We start from the raw sequence: 27,077 nt of genomic DNA, 5'->3' as shown, positions 1-27,077 counted from the left end.
AGGATTCTGGGACTGCAGTGCAAAGATGTGATCTAGCACGGAAAACAAGCCGCCCATTTTCTAGCGAGAAGAGTTGGACTTTTTCACCCGCCTTGATACTGCAGCAGCCTTAACTGGCGTCTGCTACGCACCTGCTGCTACCCAACTACTCGAGGCCCTCCCAGCCCCTTTGCGTGTCCTTCCACCACTCCGAGTTCCGGTTTCTTTTCCTCCCCGGTGGGCGGAGCGGAAGGCGCGGCTTGGCGTTCGGAGGCATGAGACTGACCGTAGGCTGTGCTGAGTCCTCCTTCCTGGGCTGCCAGTTCCTTTTGCGGGTCTAGCGAGCGGCGATGCTGACGCGCCTGGGCTCCAGGCCCCTTTTTCTGCTGCTTCTCTGCTTGCGCTTCTGCCTCAGCCCGGCGCCGCCGAGGCCTCCGCACTTGGTGCTGGTGCTGGCCGATGACCTGGGCTGGAACGACGTGGGCTGGCACGGCTCGGAAATCCTCACGCCGACCCTCGACGCGCTGGGGGCCAGCGGGGTGCGCCTGGAGCGCTACTACACGCAGCCCCTGTGCACCCCGTCCCGCAGCCAGCTGCTCACCGGCAGGTACCAGGTAGGTAGGAAGGAGGCGGCGGGAAGGATGGCAGAACGGGGCGGGATGAGGGTAGGCTGCCTGTTCCTACCAAGGTACCAAAGAAACTTTGTCCAGGACTCTTTCTCCCCAGGCTCCTGATAATTAATTGTGAGTAAGCCTGCTCTACCTCGTGGTTGCAGCAGTTTCTATATGACATGGCTTTTAACGTGGTCTGGCCCATTTCTGTATATAGATTCGTGACTTTGCTGTGTTCTCGAATACATGCTTTTCTTTCGTACTGAATGTCTGATACTGGGTGATCTTGGGCCACTCACAGTCAGCTTGACCGACATCACAAGACTGTTAGGATAAAATGGACGTGAGGAAAGCTAATGTACGCTGCTTTGGTTCCCCATTAAGGAGAAAGGATGGGTGACTAAAGAAGTTGAGAGGCTTGAAAGTTTGCTCCCGTCTTCGTGGTATTTTGAACATATGAAGCTGCCTTATACTGAATCAGACCCTTGGTCCATCAAAGTCAGTATTGTCTTCTCAGACTGGCAGCGGCTCTCCAGGGTCTCAAGCTGAGGTTTTTCACACCTACTTACCTGGACCCTTTTTTGGAGATGCCAGGGATTGAACCTGGGACCGTCTGCTTCCCAAGCAGATGCTCTACCACTGAGCCACCCTCCCTCCCCAAACTCACTGTTTTGTTTGCATGTAAAACATTTCAGTAGTAGAACCAGTGTAGGCAGCTACGGTCTTTGTTAATATAGTGAGACAATGATCATTTGAGTCAGAGCTAGATATGAGCAGGAGAGAGCTGGGTTCATCTTCTATCAAATGACAATGTGTCTTAATTCTCAGGGATGCATTGTACAGGGTGGTGTTTCCCGCATCAGAACTACTGAAATTGTGCATGCTTATTTAGGTTGTGTAGATGTATTCAAAATCTGTATCTCTCATCTAGTCTCCTTGGACTTAAGGTGGCACTGTAGTTAATTCATGGTATGCAAAATTCAGGGAATTTCCTGCATGAAGTGCCTATTTCCCTTTTAAAAAGTTTGATATTTGTGAACAAAATATTTTCTAGGCATAGGTTTTGTTCTCTCTGCTGTGGTATCACAGTTTTTTTAATTCTTAGGACTTGGCGGTATTTGCTTCTTTGTCACATATGCCGAGTAAATATTAGTCACGTGAAACTGAAATCTCACTAAATGAGTTGTAAAAATAATTAATAGAATGCATAGAAGAGGGCTAGGCAATGCCTTGGTATGTATGCTGAGGACAATGATGTGCTGTACCATTATTCTTGGAATATTAAATTTATTTTATTTCTGCCCCATCTTTCTCCCCAGTGGGGACCCACAGTAGCTTACATCATTTTCTATTTTATCCTCACAACAACCCTATGAGGTAGGTTAGCCTGGGACTGGCCTATGGTCATCCAGCAGGCTTCCATGACAGAGTTTGAACCAAGATCTCCAGATCCTAGTACAGGGGTGGCCAAACTTCAGCTTGGGGGCTACATGTGGCTCTTTCACACATATTGTGCGGCTCTTGAAGCCCCCACTTCCCTGTCAGCTGGATTGAAGAAGGCATTTCTCTCTTTAAATCATTTCGCCAAGCCAGCCAGCAACTTGGAGAATACATTTAAAGTTAAAGTTGCTTTCCTTCTTTCCCTCCTTCCTTCCTCTGCCATTTATGTCTTGCGGCTCTCAAACATCTGACATTTATTCTATGTAACTCTTACATTAAGCAAGTTTGGCCACCCCTGTCCTAGTTGAACACTCTGACTACTACCACATTGAGTCTCAGATGTGGGACTGGTTGTCTGCCCAAGCAACTGAAATGAGCCTCTGGTGGCCAGAAGGGGGGAGAAGACAAATGGCTCATCTTCTGTCACAGGCCTGCACAGCTACTAGGTGGATATGAGGGGAATAGCTGATGTGCCGATTGTACCACCCTTTGGTTTCAGCGCATTTGACCCCATACAGCTCTCATCTCTGCCCTCTCTTGTTGTTTGCTAGCACACCAACACTGCCTCAGGTAGATGTTGTGAGGTGGTGGTGGCCATGGCAGCATTCAGGCCCAAAGGGGTTGTCACCCTCTGGTATAGAATTGAGAGAAACAGTTATTTTCTAGTTTAACTGTATATTCAGAATGGGTAATTATTAGGTTTGGAGAGACCTCTAGTGGCTTCAATGAATGTGTTTCAGTGAAATGCTTAAAATGGTTTTCTAAACCACTCTAATCTGTTAGGAAAAGTGAGCTGTAATTCAGAACTTCAAGTATGGCTTATTTGTTCATGTTAGCAAGACTTTTAGTAACATTTTCAGGTGTAAAATGTAAGCTTCAGAGGGGAAATAGAAATCCACAAAACCCTTTCCAGCTTGAATATCATCTTTGTGAAAACTTGGAAGACTAGAGGCGAGAAAAGGAACAACTTACTAAAGGTAGTTTATTAAAACTCACAAATGTTTCCTGATCCTGCTTCTGTTTTAACTAGCTTTCTGTGTATGCGTGTAAAGCAGATGTGTAGCTAGGAGCTTCAGAGTTCTGCATTGAGGGAAAGAGATGGAAGCAGAAATAATTCTGCACAGAGTCCTGGTTCTTACAGAAACCCATATCACCTAACCAGTTGGTCTCCTAGAAGCCACAACATGCTTATTGTTTTTTTTCCAGTGAGGGCAATGTATCCTCTGTGAACAGTTTGTGAGTTACCATCAGGGCATTGTGAATTGTGAGCCCTGGTTCAGCCCCCTTTCCCCTCTGAATAAGTGATGCTGACAGTATCAACTGGCAGGTGGGCACAGGTTGGCTAGATGTGTGCCAAGTTCTCTCAGAACTTTTAAACTACTTAGGGTATTTAGACTCCTACCTGCTGTCAAAATGACTGGCATTGTTATATTTCTAAGTGACAATCAGAACTTTGAGAAGGGGAACCCAAACCAGGCTGTATTTCTTTTACTCCTCTTCCAGAAAACACACTAACAGTGCAATTTTATGGAGAGTTACACCAGTCTAAGCCCACTGCAATGAATGGACTTAGACTGGAGTACTTCTCTTTAGGATTGCACTGAAAATGCTCTGTGCTGTCCAAGCTGACATCATTTTGGGAGACTGACACATGCAGCACCACTAGCATTTGTCCTCCTTGTTAGACTGGAGCTGGCGGGTTTTCCCTTCCCAACATTCTTATGTTTTATTTGCCCAGGATTTGTGACTAAGTATCACAGTACAGATGGTTATTATGAAAGACTCAGCATGCCCATTGGCTGCACTTTGACATCTCCTGTTCATGAAAATATGACCCTGGTAGCATTAAATTACAGGTACCTGAAACATGTGGTTTGACAGTGGTCCTCAAGAACATAATGTATTTTGATGCTATCATGTGTGCAGAGCAAATTACCAACTCCTGGGACCCAGTTTGGTATAGTGGTTAAGTGCATGGACTCTGGTCTGGAGAACCAGGTTTGATTCCCCTGTTGTCAGGGGAATCAAACCAGGGGTGACATGATAGAGGTTTACAAGATAATGCATGGGATGGAGAAAGTAGAGAAAGAAGTCCTTTTCTCCCTTTCTCACAATACAAGAACTCGTGGGCATTCGATGAAATCGCTGAGCAGTCAGGTTAAAACAGATAAAAGGAAGTACTACTTCACCCAAAGGGTGATTAACATGTGGAATTCATTGACACAGGAGGTGGCGGCGGCTACAAGCATAGACAGCTTCAAGAGGGGGTTAGATAAAAATATGGAACAGAGGTCCATCAGTGGCTATTAGCCACAGTGTGTTTAGATAGAGAGATATAGATATAGTGTGTGTGTGTGTGTATATATATATAATATTTTTTTTTTGGCCACTGTGTGACACAGTGTTGGACTGGATGGGCCATTGGCCTGATCCAACATGGCTTCTCTTATGTTCTTATGTTCCTCACTCCTCCACATGCACCTGCTGAGTGATCTTGGGTCAGACCCACTTCTCTCAGAGCTGTTCTCTCAAGCCGTTCTGGAAAGAGCTCTCTCAGCTCCATGGTGCCTGTTGTAGGGAGGGGAAGGGAAGGAGACTGTAAGCTGCTCTGAGACTCGGCGTGAAGGGCAGGGTATAAATCCACTCTCTTCTCTTAAAGCCATTGTTTCAAAAATCTTTTTTTTGTGTGTTCATTAATACTGCATCTCAAGCACTGCTGAACAATGTAGCGTGGTGTTGTCTCTCCATATGGTTTTATAGGCTTGTTACCAACTCCACCCCTAGGTATGTAATGCTTTCTCATCTGTAAGCTTAGCCACAAAACCACTTCCTTCTTTTTCAGACCTCTAGTAGAGATCAGTTGTTCCTAGAACAAGTATTTTACTGTTATTTTCATTCAGATATGAAAATTACTATTTTTATTCCATTCATCCATTCTGTTCTTAATGCATTTAATTGTTCTGATCACAAATGTTGTTTTACATCTAGATAGATCCAGGTGGGAAGACATGTTGGTCTGAAGCAATAGAACAAAGTAGGAGTCCAGTAGCAAGTACAGTCAATAGGCGTGCTGAGTCTTTCATAATAACCATCTGTACTGTGATACTTAGTCACAAATCCTGGACAAATAAAAAATAAGAATGTTTTCGCATGCATGCATGCATACTTCTTCAGACAAGGAACAGTGAGCAGAGCTACATATAGCTGGTGGGCAGTGGTTTAGAATGCAAAACGGTACAAAGTTAAAATCCAGTGGCAAAATAGTGTAACAAGTTGAAAGAACGTTTTGTCTGGATAGCATTTGCGTGGGAAACCAATAAAAGATAATAAAAGCTGTCTGTTAATTGCCCTATTGTTAGGGTTAAACTAAGGACACATTTTTTCTTAAAGATATTCTTGTCTGCCTAATTTACTTTTTAAAATATAACATGCATTATAAATGTCATTCTAGTTTGTCATAAGAAAGGGGAAAATAGAATGCATTAAAATATAGTGAAAATGGATTTAGTATATGTAACAAGATAAACAGCCAATATCCCTTGTTTGAGTATGTCAATATAAAAAACATTCTGATACACTATTCTGAAAGAGAAATACATTGGAATATTGTGGTTATACAGCCATACTTGGTGCGAATAGGCTTAAGCATGTAATGAGATAAAAAACCAACATCCCTGTTCAGTCCTTGAGAGTGTTTGTTCCATAATTGTAATTCAGCAATTTTCCTCTCCATCCTGTTCTTGAAGTTCCTTTGCAGTAAAACAGCTACTTTGGGATCACCCATTGAATATTTTTGAAGGTTAAAGTGTTCTACAGGTTTCTCAGTTTTGTAATTTCTGATTTCAGATTTGTGTCCATTTATCCTTTGGCGTAGGGTTTGGCAAACAGGACAAACCCTACACCAAAGGAGAAATCCCATAAATAGTAGAAATCCCATAAATCAGGGGTGTCAAACTAATTTGTTATGAGGGACAGATCTGACATAAATGAATCCTTGTTGGGCTGAGCCATGTCGGGCTGGACCATGTGTATACCTATTTAAGATTAGGTAGCAGAGATATAAACTTTATAAAGGACCCAGACAAACACAATTAAAGATTTTTTTTAAAAAAGAAAACCTTAAAATAAAACATACTTAAAACATTAACACTTGTTGGTCTTAAAGGTGCTTTCTTTGTATCTCTTCCATGGGATCCAGGGAACTGAATAAAGGAAGCTCTGGCTCTTCCTTCCTTCCCCAAGGGGCCAGGAGGGGGAGGAGCATCAGTCAATAGAAGGAAGAGAGGCTTGGCTCGGTAGCTCTGCTGTATGATTGAGAGAGCCTAGCAAAGCAAGCTCTCCCTCCCCGCCTTCCTCCCCAAGGGAGGAGCCTCAGCCAGTGGAGAAAATAGAGACTTCGCTCTGTAGCTCCAGTGTTATTGAGGAAGCCTTGCAAAACAAGCTGTTATGCAGAAGGAATCAAGAGAGAGGGGAAAGGAAGCAGATGACAGCCAGTTGCTTGGGGGCTTGATAGTAGCCTTCCGAGGGCCTGATTTGGCCATCGGGTGGCATGTTTGATACCCCTGCTCTAAATGGTGCATATGGAGAGGAAGCTTATATCCTGGAGAACACCGGGCTTTTTTTGAACAGGAACACAGTTCCAGCTGACTTGGCATTGGGGTGTGTGGCCTAATACACAAATGATTTCCTGCTGGGCTTTTTCTACAAAAAACCCCTGTGTGAAACAATGGTGATGTCAGGGGGTGTGACTTGATATGCAAATAAGTTCCTGCTGGGCTTTTTCTACCAAAAAAAAAAGCCCTGGAAAACAAAATGCATCTTTGTGTGCACATTTTACACTTTGTGGTGGGATCTTTGAAAGTGAGAGCTGGGCAATCCAGTGTTAGTGGTACAGTGCAAATGTTGCCCTTATTGCAATAATTTCCCCAAGTGTGGCATTTTTCTTCATAGAACTGAATGGCAACCATTCACTTACAGGGGTCTTGTTTGTTCATTTTAGATCTTTTTTCTCAATTATGCTTATGTATGTAATTTTATTCCACTTTACTACTGATTTGCCCCCAGAGGGAGCCATTGTTCTTATATTCCATACTTACACTTGCTGGCACAAGAGTACCATTTATTTCTTGTCTTGTTTCAGATACAGAACAATGTTTCTGCTTCCAGACAGCTACTTTAAGCCACTACATAGAGCACAATGTTAACATACTGTAATGGACAGCCTTTCATTGGAATTTTCCAGTGTGTACTGGGATAGAGGTTTTTTTGGCTTTATGACCATTTAAAGAACAATATCTGTAACCCAAGCTTATAAGTCTCCATGAGATCCAGGCCTACTTATCATAATTGATTGGTTTTCCATTCTTTCATGGGATGGTTTGAGTTCAAACATACTGTGTATGTTTTGAGACTTCTATCTGGAACAAAAGGACTTACCCAAGAGCATATGATTTGAGGCTTTAATGCTTTTCTCCTCTTCAAATGGGGAAAAATTGGATTTTTGGAGCAGAGGGATTTTATGCTTTTAACTGTGTCTAATTATGCGTGACTGAGTTTGCATATTTTTGATAAAAGCCCCAATTTTTTTCCCTGCTGAAACAAATATTACAGATGAATATTCTCCACTTTGTAGTGGATCACAGGCTTACAGTATGCTCAGGTAACTGGACCTTCAGCTGAATCCTATAAGGGCCAAACTAAACATGATGGGAATACCCAAAATCACTCTGAGAATGCACGGCCATTTTAGAAAGTGAACTCTCACTTGAAACTTCTTTAAACCAGGGGTGTCAAACTCATTTGTTATTTATGTCAGATTCAGCCGTCATGAGACCTTGTGGGGCTGGGCTATGTGTGTACCTGTTTATGATTAGATAGCAGAGATATAAACTTTATAAAGGACACAGACAAACACAAAGATTTAAAAAACCCTTAAAACATTCTTGAAATATTAGCACTCGGTTTTAAAGATGCTTTCTCTGTATTTCTCCCATGGGGCCCAGGGAACTGAGCAAAGGAAGCTCTGGTTCTTTCTTTCTTTCCCCAGAGGACCAGGACGGAATAGCAGGAAGAGATTCTTGGCTCAGTAGCTCTGCTGTACAACTGAGAGAGTTTGGCAAAGCAAGCTCTCCCTCCCCCCTTCCTCCCCAAGGAAGGAGCCTCAACCAATGGAGAAAATAGAGGTTTTGCTCTGTAGCTCCTGTGCTGTTGATCAAGCCTAGCAAAGCAAGCTGTGATGAAGAAGGAAGCAAGACATAGGGAGAAAGAAACAGATGACAGCCAGTTGTCCGTGGGCCTGATAGGAGCCCTCCATGGGCCTGATTCGTCCCCCAGGCCACATGTTTGACACCCCTGCTTTAAACAATTCTAATGCGTATGATCACAGTGTGTTTTTTTTTGGGGGGGGGATCCTGTTTTTCCTGCTCCATTATCCCAATCTGAATAGCACCAGGAGGTTTTTTTTGATTGGAAAAATTGCATGGAGAAGAGAAGTAGGATCTTCTTCCTCCCTCTTTGGCATGGGTGGTCCTGACCAGGATTAGGCCCCAGAATGGAGTTCCTGGGTGCAAACTGATTTTCTAAAATGGTGGTCCATCCCTGAACCAAACTCAAATACCCTTCTTGTCTAGTTTGGCCCTTAAGTCTTGACTACTGTGCCTCCACAGCAGGGCAAATCTGTGATAGTACTGTCTTCTGAAAATTCCATTTTTCCCAGGCCCTTTAAATACCTCAAATGAGAGTCTCCTGTGTCAATTCAGCCCAGCCACCTGCTCTCCAATGAAAAATGAAGATTGATATTTTATTGCATTGGCCTATGATACTGACTGCCCCGTGGATTGCTGAGAAAAACCTTATGCCAGATGCTTTCACCCTCCCTAGCAAATGACACTTTGTCTCTGTTGCTAGAAGAACTGGCTAAACAATCCGAGGCAAGCGGCTGATGGCTTTGCAACATGTTTATTTATTTGACATCAAAATGGCCTGAGGGGAAATTATCACACATGCTTTTTCTCTGGTATTTATGATCATTTTTAAAAAGCTACTAAAAAGATGAAGCCAGTAATCCTTTTTTATAGTTGCCTGGTATTTCCTGACTTATGACTGACCATAAAGCTAGCATGAGATACACAGAATTGCATGTGACAATTCGGGAGGCTTAGGGAGCAAACCTAAACAGCCCTACTCAGAGATAAATATCATTTAAGTTCGACTTACTCCCAAGGAAGTCTTCTTTGGATTGCACCCTCAACCTGCTAACTGATGGCTGTCTTCATTTGGTCTCCTCCCTCCTGCTTCCCCAGTCTGGAGATTGAATTAGCTACTGTGGCACCAAAGGAGAGCCAGTTTGGTGTAGTGGTTAAGTGTGCGGACTCTTATCTGGGAGAACCGGGTTTGATTCCCCACTCCTCCACTTGCACCTGCTGGCATGGCCTTGGGTCAGCCATAGCTCTGGCAGAGATTGTCCTTGATAGGGCAGCTGCTATGAGAGCCCTCTCCAGCCCCACCCACCTCACAGGGTGTCTGTTGTGGGGGAGGAAGGTAAAAGAGATTGTGAGCCACTCTGAGACTCTTCGGAGTGGAGGGCGGGATATAAATCCAATATCTTCATCTTCTTCTTAAACTGGGAGCATGTTGTTTTTGCCATGTACTGAAATGGTTTTATGTGTATTTTAAATTTGTTTTAACCAGGGGTGGTTAAACAAAGAAGAACCTTGTAACCTCTTGGAAGATTGGCTACATCAGGGGTGTGTGGCTTAATATGCAAAGGATCTCCTGATAGAATTCCACCCCTGGTTTTAACTGTTTTAAATTGTTGTGACTCACCCTTATGGGAGGGTGGGATAGAAATTGATTGAAATAAATAACCGTCTCACAAGTGGTGGTGGGGTACCTAAAAGACAGAAGCCCCTCCTTACTGCCGGTAAGTAGTTTTTGCACATCTAAGGCACTCTAAACAAAATTGATCTGCTTTCTTTAGAACTTTGAGTAAATATGGCTTCATGAAACACAGCTTGGGCTATCACTAAGTTGCTTGTGTGTTCTCTGCAAATCAGAGCAAACAATGTGCTCTGGCAGGCTATCGACACTGTTTTTTCATTATCTGTTTATGTTCAGTTTCAGTAGCTCTCTTCTTGCTCTGCTTTCTAAAGCTGGCTAGAATCCACCATTTGGGTAATCGTCAAGCTTCCTGGCTCTTCCAATTATTATGTTTGGCTGGCAAAAATCTCTAAATTCTGTTAAACGATATCATTTTGGCTAATTATGATACATGTGCTATTCATCTTTTAAAAAAAGCATTCCAAAATAGGCTAGTGGAGCCATGACTGGAAAAATTAGATTCAAGTTATTTATCACTTCCGTGGTTTGTTTTACTGAAGTGGGAAACTAATTTGCATTTAATTATAGCTTGCAAATTTAGAAAGGACTTCGAGAAAACCTTGCAAAATTGTACATAGGGATGGGGAAGTTAAGACTAAAATGTAGGTGTATGTTCCTTTGGATTGTCGGCAAATGACTTGGCTGAAATGAGGCAAATCTGTGTAAGTGCCTGGATGGCCAGCTTCCTGGGAATCATGTACAATCAGTCTTGAGTTCCACAAGGAAAGAAAAGTGGGATATGAGTTGAATTAATAGATACAATAAATAATGAACACATGAAGCTGTTATACTGTCACACCATTTGTCTATTGGCATTGTCTACTCCAGGGGTCCCCAGCCTTTTTGAGCTTGCAGGCACCCTTGAAATTCTGACACAGGGCGGTGGGTACAGCCACAACATGGCTGCCAAAGGAGGAGGAGCCAATTCCAAAATGCCACAAAGTGAGGCTTTGCATAACTCTTACAGTAACTCTTCAGTGTTTCAGGCAGAAGCTCTGCTTAAAATAGGGGTTCCCCACATTGTATCTCTGGGTGCCGTGGCCCCCAGCAATATCTTTCTTGGGGTGTGCCAAATGTTCTTAGAAAGTGGGTGAGGCTTGGCAGGGCTTCTAATTGGCCAGTGGAGAGCTGATTGCTATGCAATCAGAATGCTGGTTTTATTCTCTTTCACTCCTCTTTCCCAGTGTATTTTTAAAAAAATTACTCCTCTTGTCTCCTGCATTTAGGCTTCCTTTGAATGTGGCCCCACCTCTCATGGAAGCCATTTTGTAGTTTGCCGCATCTCCCATGGTTGCACATCACCTTGTGTCAGTTCCAAAGCTTTTCACAGTGTCAAAAATGTTGGTGACAGCTGGCTTGCAAGGACACCTTTTTAAATGAGCATATGGGCGTACAGTATTTTGTTGCTTATGCATAGCTTACCTTCAGTCACACAGTGAAGATCCTGTTGTGGCAGCTGCTGCCAAAGCAGTGTTTTTTGAACCTTCACAGCCAATTTTATTTATTTAAAACATCTATTGGTTATCTTTCTGTCTTGTGAATTCAGTTATTATTTTTAAAAGACCACAATTTAAAATCTCTATTTAGGACTGCTATTAAATTAAAAAACTAAAATAGGCAAGAAAAAGGAAAGGTCCCCTATGCAAGCACCAGTCGTTTCCAACTCTGGGGTGACGTTGCTTTTACAACGTTTTCACGGCAGGCTTTTTACGGGGTGGTTTGCCATTGCCTTTCCCAGTCTTTAACACTCCCCCCCCCCCCAGCAAGCTGGGTGCTCATTTTACCGACCTCAGAAGAATGGAAGGTTGAGTCACCTTGGGCTGGCTACCTGAATCCAGCTTCTGCCGGAATCAAACTCAGGTCGTGAGCAGAGAGTTCAGACCACAGTACTGCTGCTTTAACACTCTACACCACGGGGCCTCCTAAGATAGGCAAATGCAGCCCTAAATGAAACTGTCTTCAGCTGCCTCCTAAAGACTGAAAGTGAGGAGGCTGTGCACATCTCCCAGGGGAGGTTGTTCCATGATCATGGGACTGCTACCAAAAAGCCCCTCTTTCATATGCACATGAGATGTACTTCTTTGATTGGTGGGACAGTCAGGACGGCCTCTACTTGTGACCTCAATTCCTGGGCAGGATCACATGGAACAAGACAGTTCTTCAGATACCTCAGTCTCAAGCCATGTAGGGCCTTAAAAGACAAAACCATTCCTCTGATTTGGGCTCAGGAGCACATAGATAACTGTATTATTGCAGTCATATGCTTCCAGTAGCTGGCCTTGACCACCAGTCTATCTGCGGTGTTCTGTAGCTTCTGAACACTCTCCAAGGGTAGCCCCAAGTACAGGGTTTTCCAATAGTCCAGTGAAGATATAACTAAGGCATGGATCACTGTGCTTAGAGTCTGCTGATCCAGGAATGGGCACAGCTGACGTACCGGCTGAAGATGGGCAAAAGACTACCTTGCTGGATCAGGGGAATACTGTAGACATAGTTTATCTTGATTTCAGTAAGGTCCTACTTACTATCCTTGTTGACAAGTTGGTAAAATGTGGTTTGGATCTTGTTACTGTTAAGTGGATCTGTAACTGGTTGACAGATCGCACTCAGAGTGCTTGTGAATATAATGTTCTGCATTTAGGTAGGAAAAATCCAATGCATCATTACAGGATGGGGGAGACTTGCCTTGACAGTAGTATGTGTGAAAAGGATCTCAGGGGTCTTAGTGAACCATAAACTCACTGAACATGAGTCAACAGTGTGATGTGGTAGCTAAAAAGGCAAATTCAGTTTTGGGTTCTATCAATAAAAGTGTAGTGTCCAGATCAAGTGAAGTGATGGTATCGCTTTGCTCTGACCAGACCTAGAGTATTGTGTTCAGTTTTGGGCACCACAATTTAAGAAGGATATAGACAAGCTGGAAGGCGTTCAGAGGAGAGCAATGAAGATGGTGAGGGGTCTGGAGACTAAGTCCTATGAGGAAAGGTTGAAGGAGTTGCGTATGCTTAGTCTGAAGAGGAGACAACTGAGAGGTGATAACGATCATGATCTTCAAGTACTTGAAGGGCCATCGTTTATAGAGGATGATGCAGAATTGTTTTCTGTTGCCCCAGAAGGCCGGGAACCAACAAGTTGATATTAAATCAAAAGAGTTTCCAGCTAAACATTAGGAAGAACTTCCTGACAGAGCAGTTCCTCAGTGGAACAGACTTCTTTGGGAGTTGGTGGGCTCTCTGTCCATGGAAGTTTTTAAGCAGAAGCTAGATGGCCATCTGACAGCAATGCTGATTCTGTGAATGAGGCAGAACATGAGAAGGAGGGCAGGAAGGGTTGCATCAGTGCTTCGTTCTTGTGGCCCCTACTTACACACCCAGGCAAATGCTGGTTGACACTTTGAGGTCAGTCAAAATTTTTTCTCCAGGCCAGGTAATTAAGGGATCCTGGAGGTTTTTGCCATCTTCTGGGCATGGAACAGGGCTCACTGGGGATGTATGTGTGGGGAGAGGTATTTGTGAATTTTCTGCATTGTGCAGGTGGTTGGACTAGATGACCCTAGAGGTTCCTTCCGACGCCATGATTCTATGAAAAGCACTTGAAGCCACTGCAGCTTCCTGGTTTTCTAAGGTGACTCCTGTGTCAAGCAGCACTCCCAAGCTTTTCAAGGGGAATATAGTCCCATCCAAGACAGGAAATCTGAAGTCTCTGGTCTACCTTTCTAATAACCCAGAGTACCTCTGTGTTGTCAGGATTAAGTTTCAGTTTGTTCACCCTCATCCTGTCCTTTACTGACTCCAAGCAGATTCAGAACATCAATAGCATCCTCAGAATTAGGTGAAGAAGCAGCTACTCACCCAATCAGATCTGCAGTGGATAATCATTAGCCCTGCAGGACACGTCTACTTTGCCACACCCACTTTCTAAAAACACTTTGTGGCCGCCAAGAAAAGTATTGGTGGTCACCATTGTACTCATGGGGGCGGAGGAGGCTTCTTATCTATCTGACTAGCAGTGGATCTGAGTTTAAGAAGAGGTGTTTTACTTCACTTAATACTTGTTCCTTTTTAACTGGAGATGTGAGGGATTGAACTGAAACATTCTATAGGCAAAGCAGATTCTCTATCACTGAGCTATGCCCCCTCTCTAATAATAAAATGGGTGAATACAGTGCTGTTTTGAGAAGAAATAGTTCTCCCTCCATCCTTTTCCCCCACCTCCAAATGGAAAAATTCATGATTTTTATTTAGTTGGGAAATGTACATGCCATCTTTCCAAGGGCATGCTTGAGCTGGATTGCGAAGTAAAATAATGCAAAACCCCATAAAAAGTAATAACAACCATACTACCAGTTCAGGGCATAATGAAATTCCTTTTTGGGGTTCTTAGTTTTGAAATGCCAAAAGTCTTTCTTTTTTTTTGCTCAGAAACCTACAGCTTTTCTGCCTGAAAGGGTATTTTTCACGTAAGGCAGCCTTAGGCTTAGTTTGCAGATCTCCAGGAGATTGGCTTTCTGTAGGCTATGGCGTCCTGGGTTGCAACTGTGCTTGCTTTTATACCAGGGTCATTGGTGTTAATCCTGGCAATGTGTACAGAGAGCAGGCCATTACAGAGGAATGTTTGCTGAGGGTTGGTTTTTTTGGGGTGTTGTTCCTAACTTTATCCTTCTTTCCTTTCTGAAGTAATATTAAGCACTACATTTACAATGGGAATTTTTGTGGCATGTCCAAGAAAATCCTCTTAGGAAAACTAAACTAACATATTTTGCTTTCATGCTCCATGGGCAATCACCAAACCTTCCATCTCATCCATATTGAATGGTAACTCTAATCAGTTGGAATTGTGAGACAGGCTGCCCTGGAAGCATGGCCTCTGGTTCAGTAGTCTGCCCTAACAAGTCATGGACTGAGCATTTGTCCTTTCCTTTCTGCAGGTAATTCAAAGCCTGAGATAGTGGCCCAGATGCAAGCTCTTGGCCCTTTGTCTCTTAGCTCATGGCTCACAAGTGTGGTTCTTTGTGAACTGTGATGGCAAAACCATCATCACACTGGGATGACCTTTGTGGCTTAACACTTACTTTAAGAGGGTCTATTGGGCTGTTTTAATTTAAATTGTATTTTGTGTGTGTACTTCATTTCATAAGCCTCTTTGAGTCTCCATGGGGGCAAGTTAAAACAATTAAATAATCAGACAAACAGAAGCATCTTCTTTCCGCCTTACTGGCCCCAGCAGGAATGAACATAGCGCTCAGAGCCCTGTGTCTGATTTAAATAGATAATCTTGTAAAGCCTCAATCAGGAGAATCAATTATTCAACTTTAAGGTGTGTTTTCTTGCCAGTGCCCATACCTTCCTCAGATGCAATATATTTAACACTGCATGGGTATTGATTTCATTTTTAGATTTTGTTTTTTTCTAAAGGTTAATATGCTGCTGTGGTAAATTCTGTTCAAAGCATCATGATGCTGTGTTGCAACTGGTATGTGAGGTGCACTTATTTTCATTAGATCCATACAGGTTTACAGCATGAAATAATTTGGCCATGTCAACCCAGCTGTGTCCCACTGGATGAAAAACTCCTACCTGAACTATTAAAGGAAGCAGGATATGTTACCCATATGGTGGGCAAATGGCATCTGGGGATGTATAGAAGAGAATGCCTTCCTACCCATAGAGGTTTTGATACTTACTTTGGTAAGCAAAGACTTGCTTCATCCCTCCTTCCCTTTGTTTTGGAATTCTTTAGCTCTGGGTTTTGTTTTGTTTTTTGGTAACCTAATTATTTACTTAGAAGCCTTAGGGATGGTGGAAATATTGCAGGAAACAAAAAGCTTTTTGTATTGTGTGTAACCACTTTAGGGACCCTAAGCTGGGTAAGAAATAATTAAAAATAAAACAGCATGGCATGCCAGGCTGGGATTTAATTGTGCCCTATCTCCAGGACTGGATTTCTTAAATGCTGCCTGATTAAGCACCTGTGACAATGGGATGTTTGATGTTGCCATGGAGGCACTGTTTTGCTTAACTGATTTAATTATTCCTTTAATTGATTTAATTATTGATGTAATCGATTTCAGTAAATATTATTTACTGAATGTCAAGTACTGTAACTGAACAGGTTGACTTGTTTGAATCACAGCCATGGCCAAACAGGAAGCTGTGGTATGGGAGTGAGTTTGTCTACCAGGGAATAATGTTCCCAATTCCATCACAGAATGTAACTGGCTTGTCTTGACTCTTTGCTCTAAGGACACCAACTAAAGTGCCTATTATACGTAAACAGTTGCTCCAGTGTTGTCAGTGAAAGGGTTGGAGGTCATCCATGTGCTTTTAAAGCTTCATTAATATGTGGTAAACTGGTAGGGAAAAAGTTTTTCCCCTCAAGAGTTATACTGTTTTGTTTGGAAACAGTGATTTTTTTATATATATATTGAAGAGACTATCTCACCTACTAGTTGGTGTCAGCAACAAATCAGAAATTTCCACATAGCTGGCATGAAAAATAATCCTATCAGTCAATAGGATGATATCCTTTGACTGTAAATAGCACAGCAGTTTTAGCTTCAGCTGTTGCTGCCAGATTATTCTGTTTCCAAACAATAGGGATGTGCCATTGGAAATTTAGTAGTGAAAATCCAATTGGAAGAGTGCCCATGGGTAAATACAGTGAATGCTGTAAATTGGTACATAATTTTTTTTCCAGAAGTAGCTGGAAATGTGATCTGACAGTTATTCTGGGGCCTTGCTGTCCGGCTTCCTTTTTTTTTCGCCCAAGCAGGATGGGGCAGCAAAGGGGAAAATGTGACTCAGCAAATGCATGTCTGGAATATTTCTGAGTGGCATTTCTGTACTCAACATTTCCACTTTCTACCATCTCACTGTCCCTGGGAAGGCTCATTTTCCTCACAGTTTTGTTTTCAGAAGCTCAAATGCAGTGTGAGCACAAAGGCTTTGCTTATACACTAGTGTTCCACCTACAGAGGCATACAGTTTGCTTGCAGGACCAATTCAGGTTTCTGGTTGACCTTTGAAGTTCTATGCAGCATGGGGCCAGAATACTTTAAGGGACTGCCTGCTTCCTATCCAACTATTGTGGTCACTTGCAGGGGCCTAGTTTTGGGTATCCCCACCACTTGAAGCTAGATGGGTGATAATCCAAGAAAGGGCATTTGTGGTCATGGCACTGATATTATGGAATTCTCTTCCCAGGGAGATTCTTCTGTCCCTTCTATCATGGTCTTCTGCCAGCTGGTAAAGGTGTTCCCTCACTAACTCTCCCTCCGATTTATGTTTGGGTTTTTAAAAGTTGGTTTTAATATTTTTGAATGTGTGTTGTATTGGGGACCCCAAGTTGAATGAACTTACAAGGCGACATACAAATGTCTTTAACAAATGAAATTAAAAATGCACAGGTTGTAAGGCAGAGCAGAGGTATGGATGGAGTTACAGGCATGGCATGATGCTGTGTTTGCCATCCAACATCAAAGAAACCCACTGGCATGAAGGGATAAATGGCCAGACTTTGGTTGTGCTCATCAGCTGACCAACATGGCGGAAGGAAATAGAACACAAGGCCAAGCTTTTCCCCTTCCCCCCAGCCATAAGCAGCTTGCCTCCTCTCTAGGTTTATAGTTTTAAAAACTATAAATTCAAATTGACCCCTCCCCTTACCAAACGGCTAACCTGTCTACTTCTGTTCTTGTCCCTGAGCTGATAACTTAATAAATACTTTTGATTTCAGAATTTTGATACCTTTGCAATTTTTTTAAGTTATTGGGCAGCTTTCAAACATTACAAAATTATATTAATACTCAAACTGAGTGACATATTTTGCCAAATTGTTTGCTTTTGTGATTGTATAAAAAAATTCCTGTTTGGCAATTTTTTTCAAGGTGCACAGAAAATATACACAAACAAAAAGGGAACTGTTTGTCTAGCTCCATCCTGATGCTACAGTATGATTGATCACTTGTTTTTTGTGCTTTAGGTTACCTTCTTGGAAGCGAAAACTACTATTCTCATGAGCGTTGTGTGGCCATTGAATCAAAAAATGTAACACGATGTGCCCTTGATTTTCGAGAGGAAGAAGAAGTTGCAGTTGGATATGAAAATATTTACTCTGCCAATATATTTACCAAAAGAGCTGTAGATCTTATAGTCAGTCATCAAACTGAGAAGGTATAATAATCTTTTTAAAATTAAAAGTCAGAATGTGTACATTTTGTTGCACCGCTGATCAAATACAGCCATTTCCTCAGTTACATGAGCTTAATTCCCTGGTAAGAGCCTTAAGTATATGTACTTGAGCGCCACACTGAAACCTTTGGTTCTTCAATTCCTATTACTGATCTGCAGTGAAGCAGACAAATAAAATTAGCAGAAAACTACAAATACAGGGGGGAAAGCACATTCTGAACTAAAAGAATCTTATCAAACTAGTACCACTTATGGTACTAGTTTTCTGCAAAAGAAGCCCTCCTCCTTACTTTATGAAAGGAGACATTGGACCTCAAAAAGGAAAGGTAGCAAAGGTTAAAGGTTAAAAAAATGACAGTCACTGTAAGAGTACATGAAGAAACTGTTTGCGGCCAGGAATTTTTAAAAATGCTGACAGTTAGTATTCTCCTGCCAGCCTGCTATCATTTATCCCATAGGAAACAGCAGAAAGTGTACTAAATGACATATAGTTCTGGGGTCTGTAAAACTGGACCCCTCTTTTTCTGCTTGAAACTTAGGTGGACTTTAGATTAGAAAGAGCACTGTGTTCTGTGCAAACTTGGTGATGTTATCTTTAAAAAACAACTGCATCAGACTTTCAGATTGGTTCCCCCATTGAAAATAAATTCCAGAATCTGCTCCTCAACTGGATTTGAATCTTGAATCAGTACTGTCCTGCCTGAAAATCAGAAACATATGGTAAAAGTGTCGTCTTCTTCCCCATGAATCCAATATCCAGAATTATAACAAAATTTTTCTTGACACATACGCTTACTCTAGAGATATTAGTGCAACTCCTATTTTAAAAGTTTTATTAGTTTTTTAGAAATTGAGGGCAAAGGGTAAGAGGGGGCAGAAAATAGTAGTTACAAATAAATCTTAGTCTGCATATAGTATACTTTCATAAAATACAAGTGTGCATCTAATATACTTTCTTAAAATACGTAAGTTGTCACACATTATTATCTCAACTTTACATCTTTGATATTTTGATATTGTAAATTTTCTTATTAAAATACCTATTCAATTTGACGTTTTCAACAGAGAATTTATAGTACAAAATACAGGGATAAGAAGATACAAGTTCTCACCAAAGAATCTTAAGAGTCTTTAGTGTCTTGCCAAGTATAGAATTTCAACCAGTATTTTCTTGTGTCTTCCTTAGATTTCCCAGCCAACAGCTGGGACAAGTAGTCCAGCTCCGCTGTTTCTAGAATTTTTCCCACCAAGTCCATTTTTGTGGGAGTCTCCTGAAGTTTCCTCTCTGTGCCAGAAGAAGCCTGGCTGCTGTACAAATATGCTCCAACAAGTGTCTCATCTCTTTAGAATAGTCCTCAGGAAATATGTTCAATAAAAATAGCTCTGGTCTGAATTGAATCTGTGTCTTCATAATTTTCTGTAATAGTTCATGAACCATTTTCCAATAGTCCTTCACCATCTCACATGTCCACCACATATGATAAAAGGAACCCAACTGTTTAGCACATTTCCAACATTTGTTAGACATATTAGTATACATCTTACACAATTTATGTGGGATCATGTACCATCTATAAAACATCTTATACAGATTTTCTTTAAAAGTTACTGACTTAGTTAATGTAATGTTAAGTTTCCACAACCTCTCCCATTCTTCTAACATGATATTATGACCCAAGTTTTTCACCCATTGGACCATACAATCTTTTACTACCTCATCTTGCATCTTCATGTGTAATAGGTATGCATATAGTTTGGAAATTAGCTTTTCTGAGGACCTAAAAAGATTTTGTCAAATGGTTATTGCTCTGTGTTAAAGCCTACCGTCTTGTCTTTGGCATACCTAGATTCAGCTTGCATTCTCAACCACCAATTCATTTTAATGTCTATGTTTTCTAGCTCTTCTCTGGTTTTCAGTTGATTGTTTTTTTCCAACAGGTCATCGTATCTGTAACTTTGATTAGGTTTTAAGAGATTTGGAGGAGTAAATGCTTCCACTGGGGATACCCATCTTGGAATTTTCTGATAAATTCTCGTTTTTAACCATGACCATGTGTGGTACAAAGATTTCCAGAACCAATGATTCTTAAAATAAGAATGTCCTTCAAGTCTTTGATACTATAAATACGCATGCCAGCCCAAATTAAGATCGTGTCCCTCTAACAACATTTGTCTCTTGTCATTCAATGGTATCCAGTGTCAGATGGTGGAACTTCAAAGTAAGCAGACTTCCATTTGTTACAATGTTAAGGCTTTATTTGATAGTCCATAGTTTCTGAGCATAGATGTTTTAACTAAACATACATCAAAGGTTTTCTAAACAAGACTACATTCCCACACTAGAGTGATACATTTCACACGTTGGCTTTCTCTTATCTCATTGTGGTTCCTCTTCTCACAGGAACAGCTTTGCTGGCTTCCCTGAGGCATTTTATCTTCAAAGGATTGTTGCCTTTGTTAGTATCAAGGACAGGAATTCACAAGGGGGTTAGTAATAGCTTCACTTCTGCTTTGATATGCAAGGTTTCTACTTGAGGTTACTAATAAGTATTAGAAAATGGAGTCAGTTAAGTCAAGCAATACATTGCAGTTGGCACACAGCATCATATATCACAAGAACGTTCCAGTGTCTGACATCCAGTCTCTTACCCACAGGAGCACAGAAGCTTTATAATACAGTTGCCAGTCTGGAAGGCCCATACCTGCTCTCAGTTTAGAATCTTGCAGTATCTTTAGTTTGATTCTAGGTTTTTTGCCTTGCCAAATATATTTAGAAACCATCTTGTTCAGTTCTTGAAAAAACCCACTATTTAAAAATACTGGGATAGTTTGGAATAGAAATAACAGTCTTGGTAGAATATTCATCTTTATTGAAGCTATTCTTCCCATCAAAGATAAATTAAAATCATGCCATTTTTCCAAATCTTATTTAATCTCTTTAAGTAGTTTATCATAATTGTCCATTTTTAAACTACTACATTTATTTGAGATAAGTACACCTAAATATTTGATTCTTTTCTCATACAAAAATCCTGATTTTTGTTGAAATTGAATTTGCTCTACCGTCATATTTTTTGTCAAAAATTTTGTTTTATAATAGTTGATCTTAAGTCATGCCCAGTAGTCAAATTGGTTAATCTTATTTCTAAGACAGTCAATTGAATCTATTGGTTGCTCTAGTATAAAAAACAGGTCATCTGCAAAGGCTCTCAATTTATATTGTTCACCCTTTACCACCGCACCCTTAATGTTTGTGTCTTCTCTTACCTGATTATTCAATATCTCTAAGCATAAAATAAAAAGAAGTGGTGACAATGGGCAACCTTGTCTTGTACCTTTTTGGATATCAATTGCTTTTGTTAATTCACCATCACTCTTGCACTTTGGGAGGAGTATATTGATTCTATTGCTTCAAGAAATTTTCACCACATTCCATTCCCTTCAATTGTTGCAGCATAAATTGCCAACGGACATTATCAAAGGCCTTCTCAGCATCCAAACAGATTAATGCCAATTGTTTCTCTGGATGAGTCTCATAATATTCCAATATATTACAGACTGTTCTAACATTATCTTTCAAATACCTTTTAGGATGAAATCCAGCCTGGTCTTGATTCATTGTGGATTGTAGAACTTTCTTCAGGCATTGTTCCAATATTGCTGCAAAAATTTTATAGTCCACATTCAAAAGAGAGATTGGACGATAATTTTTAATACCTTTCAAATCTGCACCTTCTTTTGGAATTAATGATATTGTGGCTTCTTGACAAGAGTCTGGTATTTGGGCTTCATCTTGAATCCTTTCAAGGAGACGTTTGAATGGTAACAATAAGGACTCCTCGTAAACTTTGTAAAATTCTGCAGGCAATCTCTCTGGACCCGGGGCTTTTCCATTCTTTTGCAATGCCATAGTGTCTCCCAGTTCCCTTATTGTTATAGGTTCGTTTAAAATTTTTTGTTGTTCTTCTGTAAATTTATTAAGATTATTTTGACTAATATATTCTTCTAAATCTGCCTTATGGACTTGTTTATCTTCATATAATTTTTTTGTAAAATTGTTCCACAATTTGACATATCTCCTGTCTTTGAACTTTGTCTTTGTTATTCTTGTCTTTCAGAACTGATATTATTCTTTTGGCATCCTCTTTTCTCATTCTATAGACCAACCATCTTCCAGGTTTATTAGCATGTTCAAAAAAGTTTTGTCTTGCAAATCTCAATTTTATCTCCATCTCCTCTATAAGTAATAAATTGAGTTGACGTTGTGTTTCTTTGACCTTATTTTGAAACTCCTGTCTTGTCGGTTGTGCTTTTAAATTCTTTTCAGCTTGTCCTGCTTGCAACATTAATTTCTGGAAATTTTCAGTCCTTTCTTTCTTCTTCTTTGCACTATATCTCAGTCAGTCAGTCACATTTTATTTGTATCCCGCCCTCCCCGCCAAAGCGGCTCAGGGTGGCTAACAACAAGAACTTAATACATACATTGTACAATAAATAACATTTAACTACAATTGATTAAAATCTATTAAAATTCTAAAAACATGGTGTACTTGGTGCTATAATCGCTGGCAAGTTTGCTTGGTAGTTTAGTAGTTTCAGCAGGTGAAGGCCGTTCGGAACAAGATGGTCTTGCAGGCCCTGCGGAACTCTTCAAAGTCCCGCAGGGCCCGCATTTCTTCTGGGAGCTGATTCCACAGCTGTGGAGCTATAGCAGAGAAAGCCCGAGTACGGGTACTCTGGAGTCTTACCTCTTTTGGCCTGGGGATAGTCAGCAGGTTCTTCCCTGCTGACCTCAGTGCTCTCTGGGGTTCATATGGGGAGAGACGGTCCCTAAGGTAGGCAGGTCCTTGGCCATATAGGGCTTTAAAGGTAATAACCAGCACTTTGTAACGAATCCGGTATATAACTGGCAGCCAGTGCAGTTCACGCAGCCCCAGCTGTATGTGCTCCCGCTTTGGGAGCCCCAGCAACAGTCTGGCAGCCGCGTTCTGCACTAGCTGCAGCTTTCGGGTTCGGCACAAAGGCAGCCCCATGTAGAGGGTATTACAGTAATCCAGTCTCGAGGTGATCGTTGCGTGTATCACTGTTGCCAGGTCCCGACACTCTAGGAAGGGGGCCAACTGCCTTGCCCGCCTCAGATGAAAAAAGGCTGACTTGGCAGCAGCTGCTATCTGGGCCTCCATTGATAATGAAGGCTCCAGTAGGACTCCCAGGCTTCTGACTCGTCAAAGACCGGGAGAGATATTTCCCCTCCCAGAGCGCCCTGACCCAAGCAAAGGACCTCTGTCTTCGCCAGATTCAGTTTCAGCCCGCTCAGCCTTAACCAAGTTGCCACGGCCTGCAGTGCCAGGTCCCAAGTTCTCTGGGGCGCAGCCAGGCCGGCCGTCCATTAGCAGATAGAGCTGGGTGTCATCTGCATACTGGTGACACCCAAGCCCATACCTCCTGGCAATCTGGGCAAGGGGGCGCATATAGATATTAAATAGCATCGGCGAGAGAACTGCTCCCTGAGGCACCCCACAATGTAGTGTGCGTCTCTGGGAGAGCTCACCCCCGATTGCCACCCTTTGTCCCCGATCCTCGAAGGAGGAAAGCCATTGTAAGGCTGACCCCCTAACCCCAACATCGGCAAGGCGGCGGGTCAGCAGCCGACGGTCGACCATGTCGAACACGGCCGACAGGTCTAACAACATCAGCACCACCACACCGCCTCGATCCAGATGCCGCTGGAGGTCATCCACCAAGGCGACCAGCACTGTCTCCGTCCTATGGCCCGGGCGAAAGCCGGACTGGCAAGGGTCTAGGATGGATTGCAAGGCCCCTGTAATATGCTTTAGCTGTATCCCAAACTACTTGCATCTTTACATCTTGAGTTATGTTCTGTTTAAAAAAATATTCCATTTTAACCTTAGATTCTTTAAGGAAGTCTTTATCTTTCAAGATAGAAATATTTAACCTTCACAATCTTCTCATTCGTGTACCTTTGAGTTTCACCATTACAGGACTATGGTCTGATATAACTCGTTTGAATTTCTGTCGCAACTAAACCTTTAACCAGATTTGCTGAGAACCAGCACATGTCTATTCTTGACCATGTTTGATGACTGGCAGAGTAGTAGGTAAAATCTTTCAAATTTGGATATCTTGTTCTCCATACATCAACCAGATCCAGTTCTTCTACTAGATTCCAAAAACTTATTGATAGTTGAGGACTTTTACTTTTAGCATGTTTATGTAATTTTTTGTCCAATTGTCTGTCAGAAACTGCATTGGAGTCTCTTATGCAATGTTCTGCATATTCTAGATTTGATAACTTAAATTGTAAATCTTGAAAACATTTCTCTTGGTGGTAATTTGGAGCATAAATATTTGCCAGTAGAATTTTTTTATTGTTCACTATGACTTCCACTAAAAGAATTCTTCCGTCTTCCGAAGCATACTGTAGTTATAGGTTGACTTGATCCTTAACATAAGTTGCTACTCCCCTTTTCTTTTTATTCGTATCTGTTGCTATAAACAAACTGCCAAGTTTTTTATTTTTTAGAAGGTGTTGATCTTTAGCTAAAATATGGGTTTCTTGTAAGCAAATTATGTCCATTTCCAATTTTGTCAGGTATCTAAAAGTCTTCCTCCTTTTGACAGGAGAATTAAGTCCATTCACGTTAATAGAAATTATAGATGCCATTATGGCTTTTTCTTATCACTATCTTTTTTTGTCTGTAATTTTGTCAGGTATTTCCTTGGTTCATTTGGGTCCTGTTCACCAGAGCTTTCTTCCTCCTCTTCATCATCCTTCTTCTCCTCTTTTTCCTTCAGTCTGTCCAGAAAATTCTGAGCTTTGAAAACAGAATTTATCCTATACCTGTTCTCTTCATAAGTAAAGAGGAGGCCTTCCAGCACTAGCCATGTATAGGGTATTTCTCTTTCCCTCAAAAAGCTTATCAAAGTTTGATATTCTCTCTTTTGTCCCACTGGCCATGGTACCTCTCTCAAGATTTTCACCGTATTTCCTGCTATGATCATTTGTTTATCTCTTGCTCGCTTCAAAATATCATCTCTGGTCCTCTTTCTTTTTTCAATGTTATAATTTGTATTGGTTTTAACTACAAAACAAAAACCATAAGCATAGATACAGAAAAAGACGGGGGGGGGGAGGGCATATACAGAATGGGAAAGGCGGGGGGGGGGGGGAAGGAAAAATACAAATATATCAATTTTAAATCTACCTCCAAATAAAATATCCAATTCGTTCTACCTGCAAGTATAAAATTCTCCATATATTTTACCATCTTTATCTTCCATTATAGAACATTTTTACTAAGCTGTTATTTGCAATACAAGTCTAAACAGTTCTTCTCCATTTCCAGTCTTCTTTTTCAACTACGCCACAAGGTTCCATTTTAATTTTCTTTTGTTGATTTCCCAACAGCTCAGTCTCCCATTTCAATTCCACAGACATCACCAGGTTCTCTTTATCACTCTGTTCATGTAGATTTGAGATTTCACTAGCTTTCAGCAAAAAAGCTATTTGCTTCTTAACCAAGTCTGCCAATAAACCAAAATCTTGCCTCAGAGATGTCCTTGACCCCCACCAGTCTGGTTTGGACGGAGACGGTGCTGGTCGCCCTGGTGGATGACCTTCAGCGGCATCTGGATCAAGGCGGCTCGGCGGTGCTGATGTTGTTGGACCTATCGGCAGCGTTCGATATGGTCGACCATCGGCTTCTGGCGCGCCGCCTTGCCGACGCAGGGATTCAGGGGTTGGCCTTGCAATGGTTTTCCTCTTTCCTTGACGGTCGGGGACAAAGGGTGGCGATTGGGGAGGAACTGTCCCGGAGACACACGCTTGATTGCGGGGTGCCTCAAGGGGCGGTGCTCTCCCCGATGTTATTTAACATCTACATGCGCCCCCTTGCCCAGATTGCCCGAAGGTACGGGCTCGGGTGTCATCAATATGCTGATGACACCCAGCTCTATCTGCTTATGGATGGCCGGCCCGCCTGCGCCCCAGAAAATCTGGACCGAGCGTTACGGGCAGTGGCTAGGTGGTTTAGGCTGAGCGGGCTGAAGCTGAATCCGGCGAAGACAGAGGTCCTGTGCCTTGGTCGCTCCGGCCCGGGAAGGGAAATCCCCCTGCCAGTTTTTGACGGCGCGCCACTAACAGCGTCGGGCAGGGTTAAGAGCCTGGGGGTGCTGTTGGAGCCTTCACTGACAATGGAGGCCCAGATAGCAGCCACTGCCAAGTCCGCGTTTTTTCACCTTCGGCGGGCGAAGCAGTTGGCCCCCTTCCTGGAACGTGACGACCTGGCAACAGTGATTCATGCTACGGTCACCTCGAGGTTAGACTACTGTAATGCCCTCTACATGGGGCTACCCTTGTGCCGGACCCGGAAACTGCAGTTGGTGCAGAACGCTGCTGCCCGGCTGTTATTAGGGCTCCCAAGACGGGAGCACATTCGGCCGGGGCTCCGGGATCTGCACTGGCTGCCAGTAATATTCCGAGTCCGGTACAAGGTGTTGGTTATTACCTTTAAAGCCCTATATGGCCTAGGACCTGTCTACCTTAGGGACCGTCTTTCCCCACACGTTCCCCAGAGAGTACTACGCTCGGGTTCACAAAACCTGTTGGTAGTCCCCGGGCCAAAGGAGGCCCGTCTAAAATCCACCAGGGACCGGGCCTTCTCAGTAACGGCACCTTATTGGTGGAACCAGCTGCCGGAGGAGGTGCGGGCCCTGCGGGACCTAGGGCAGTTCCGCAGGGCCTGTAAGACAGCCCTCTTCCGGCAGGCCTATAATACTGACTGACAAGGAAATCTTTTGGATGGAACAAAATGCATCTGTAGACCGCCGGTTTTTATCTATTTTGCTTTTATTAATTTATGGTTTTAATTTTACTTGTAAGTGTTTAAATTGTAGTATCTGAATTATTATGTTGTAAGCCGCCCTGAGACACTTCGGTGCGAAGGGCGGGGTATAAATC

At 42.2% G+C, this 27,077-nt stretch overlaps 1 protein-coding gene across 1 annotated transcript in view; it reads left to right on the top strand.

Moving 5' to 3' along the window:
* Positions 1-27,077, top strand: part of ARSB (arylsulfatase B) — a 137,674-nt gene continuing 110,597 nt past the window's right edge. Inside the window, exons 1-3 of the mRNA XM_060235858.1 lie at positions 1-593; positions 15,409-15,595; positions 17,889-18,079. Of these exons, the coding sequence (XP_060091841.1) occupies positions 330-593; positions 15,409-15,595; positions 17,889-18,079 (642 nt within the window). The 5' untranslated portion in view covers positions 1-329. The remainder of the gene's footprint in view (positions 594-15,408; positions 15,596-17,888; positions 18,080-27,077) is intronic.

The sequence above is a fragment of the Heteronotia binoei genome, chromosome 4 (genome assembly GCF_032191835.1).
Source record: "Heteronotia binoei isolate CCM8104 ecotype False Entrance Well chromosome 4, APGP_CSIRO_Hbin_v1, whole genome shotgun sequence".
Taxonomy (NCBI): Eukaryota; Metazoa; Chordata; class Lepidosauria; order Squamata; family Gekkonidae; genus Heteronotia; species Heteronotia binoei.
This window is presented reverse-complemented; position numbering and strand designations above follow the sequence as displayed.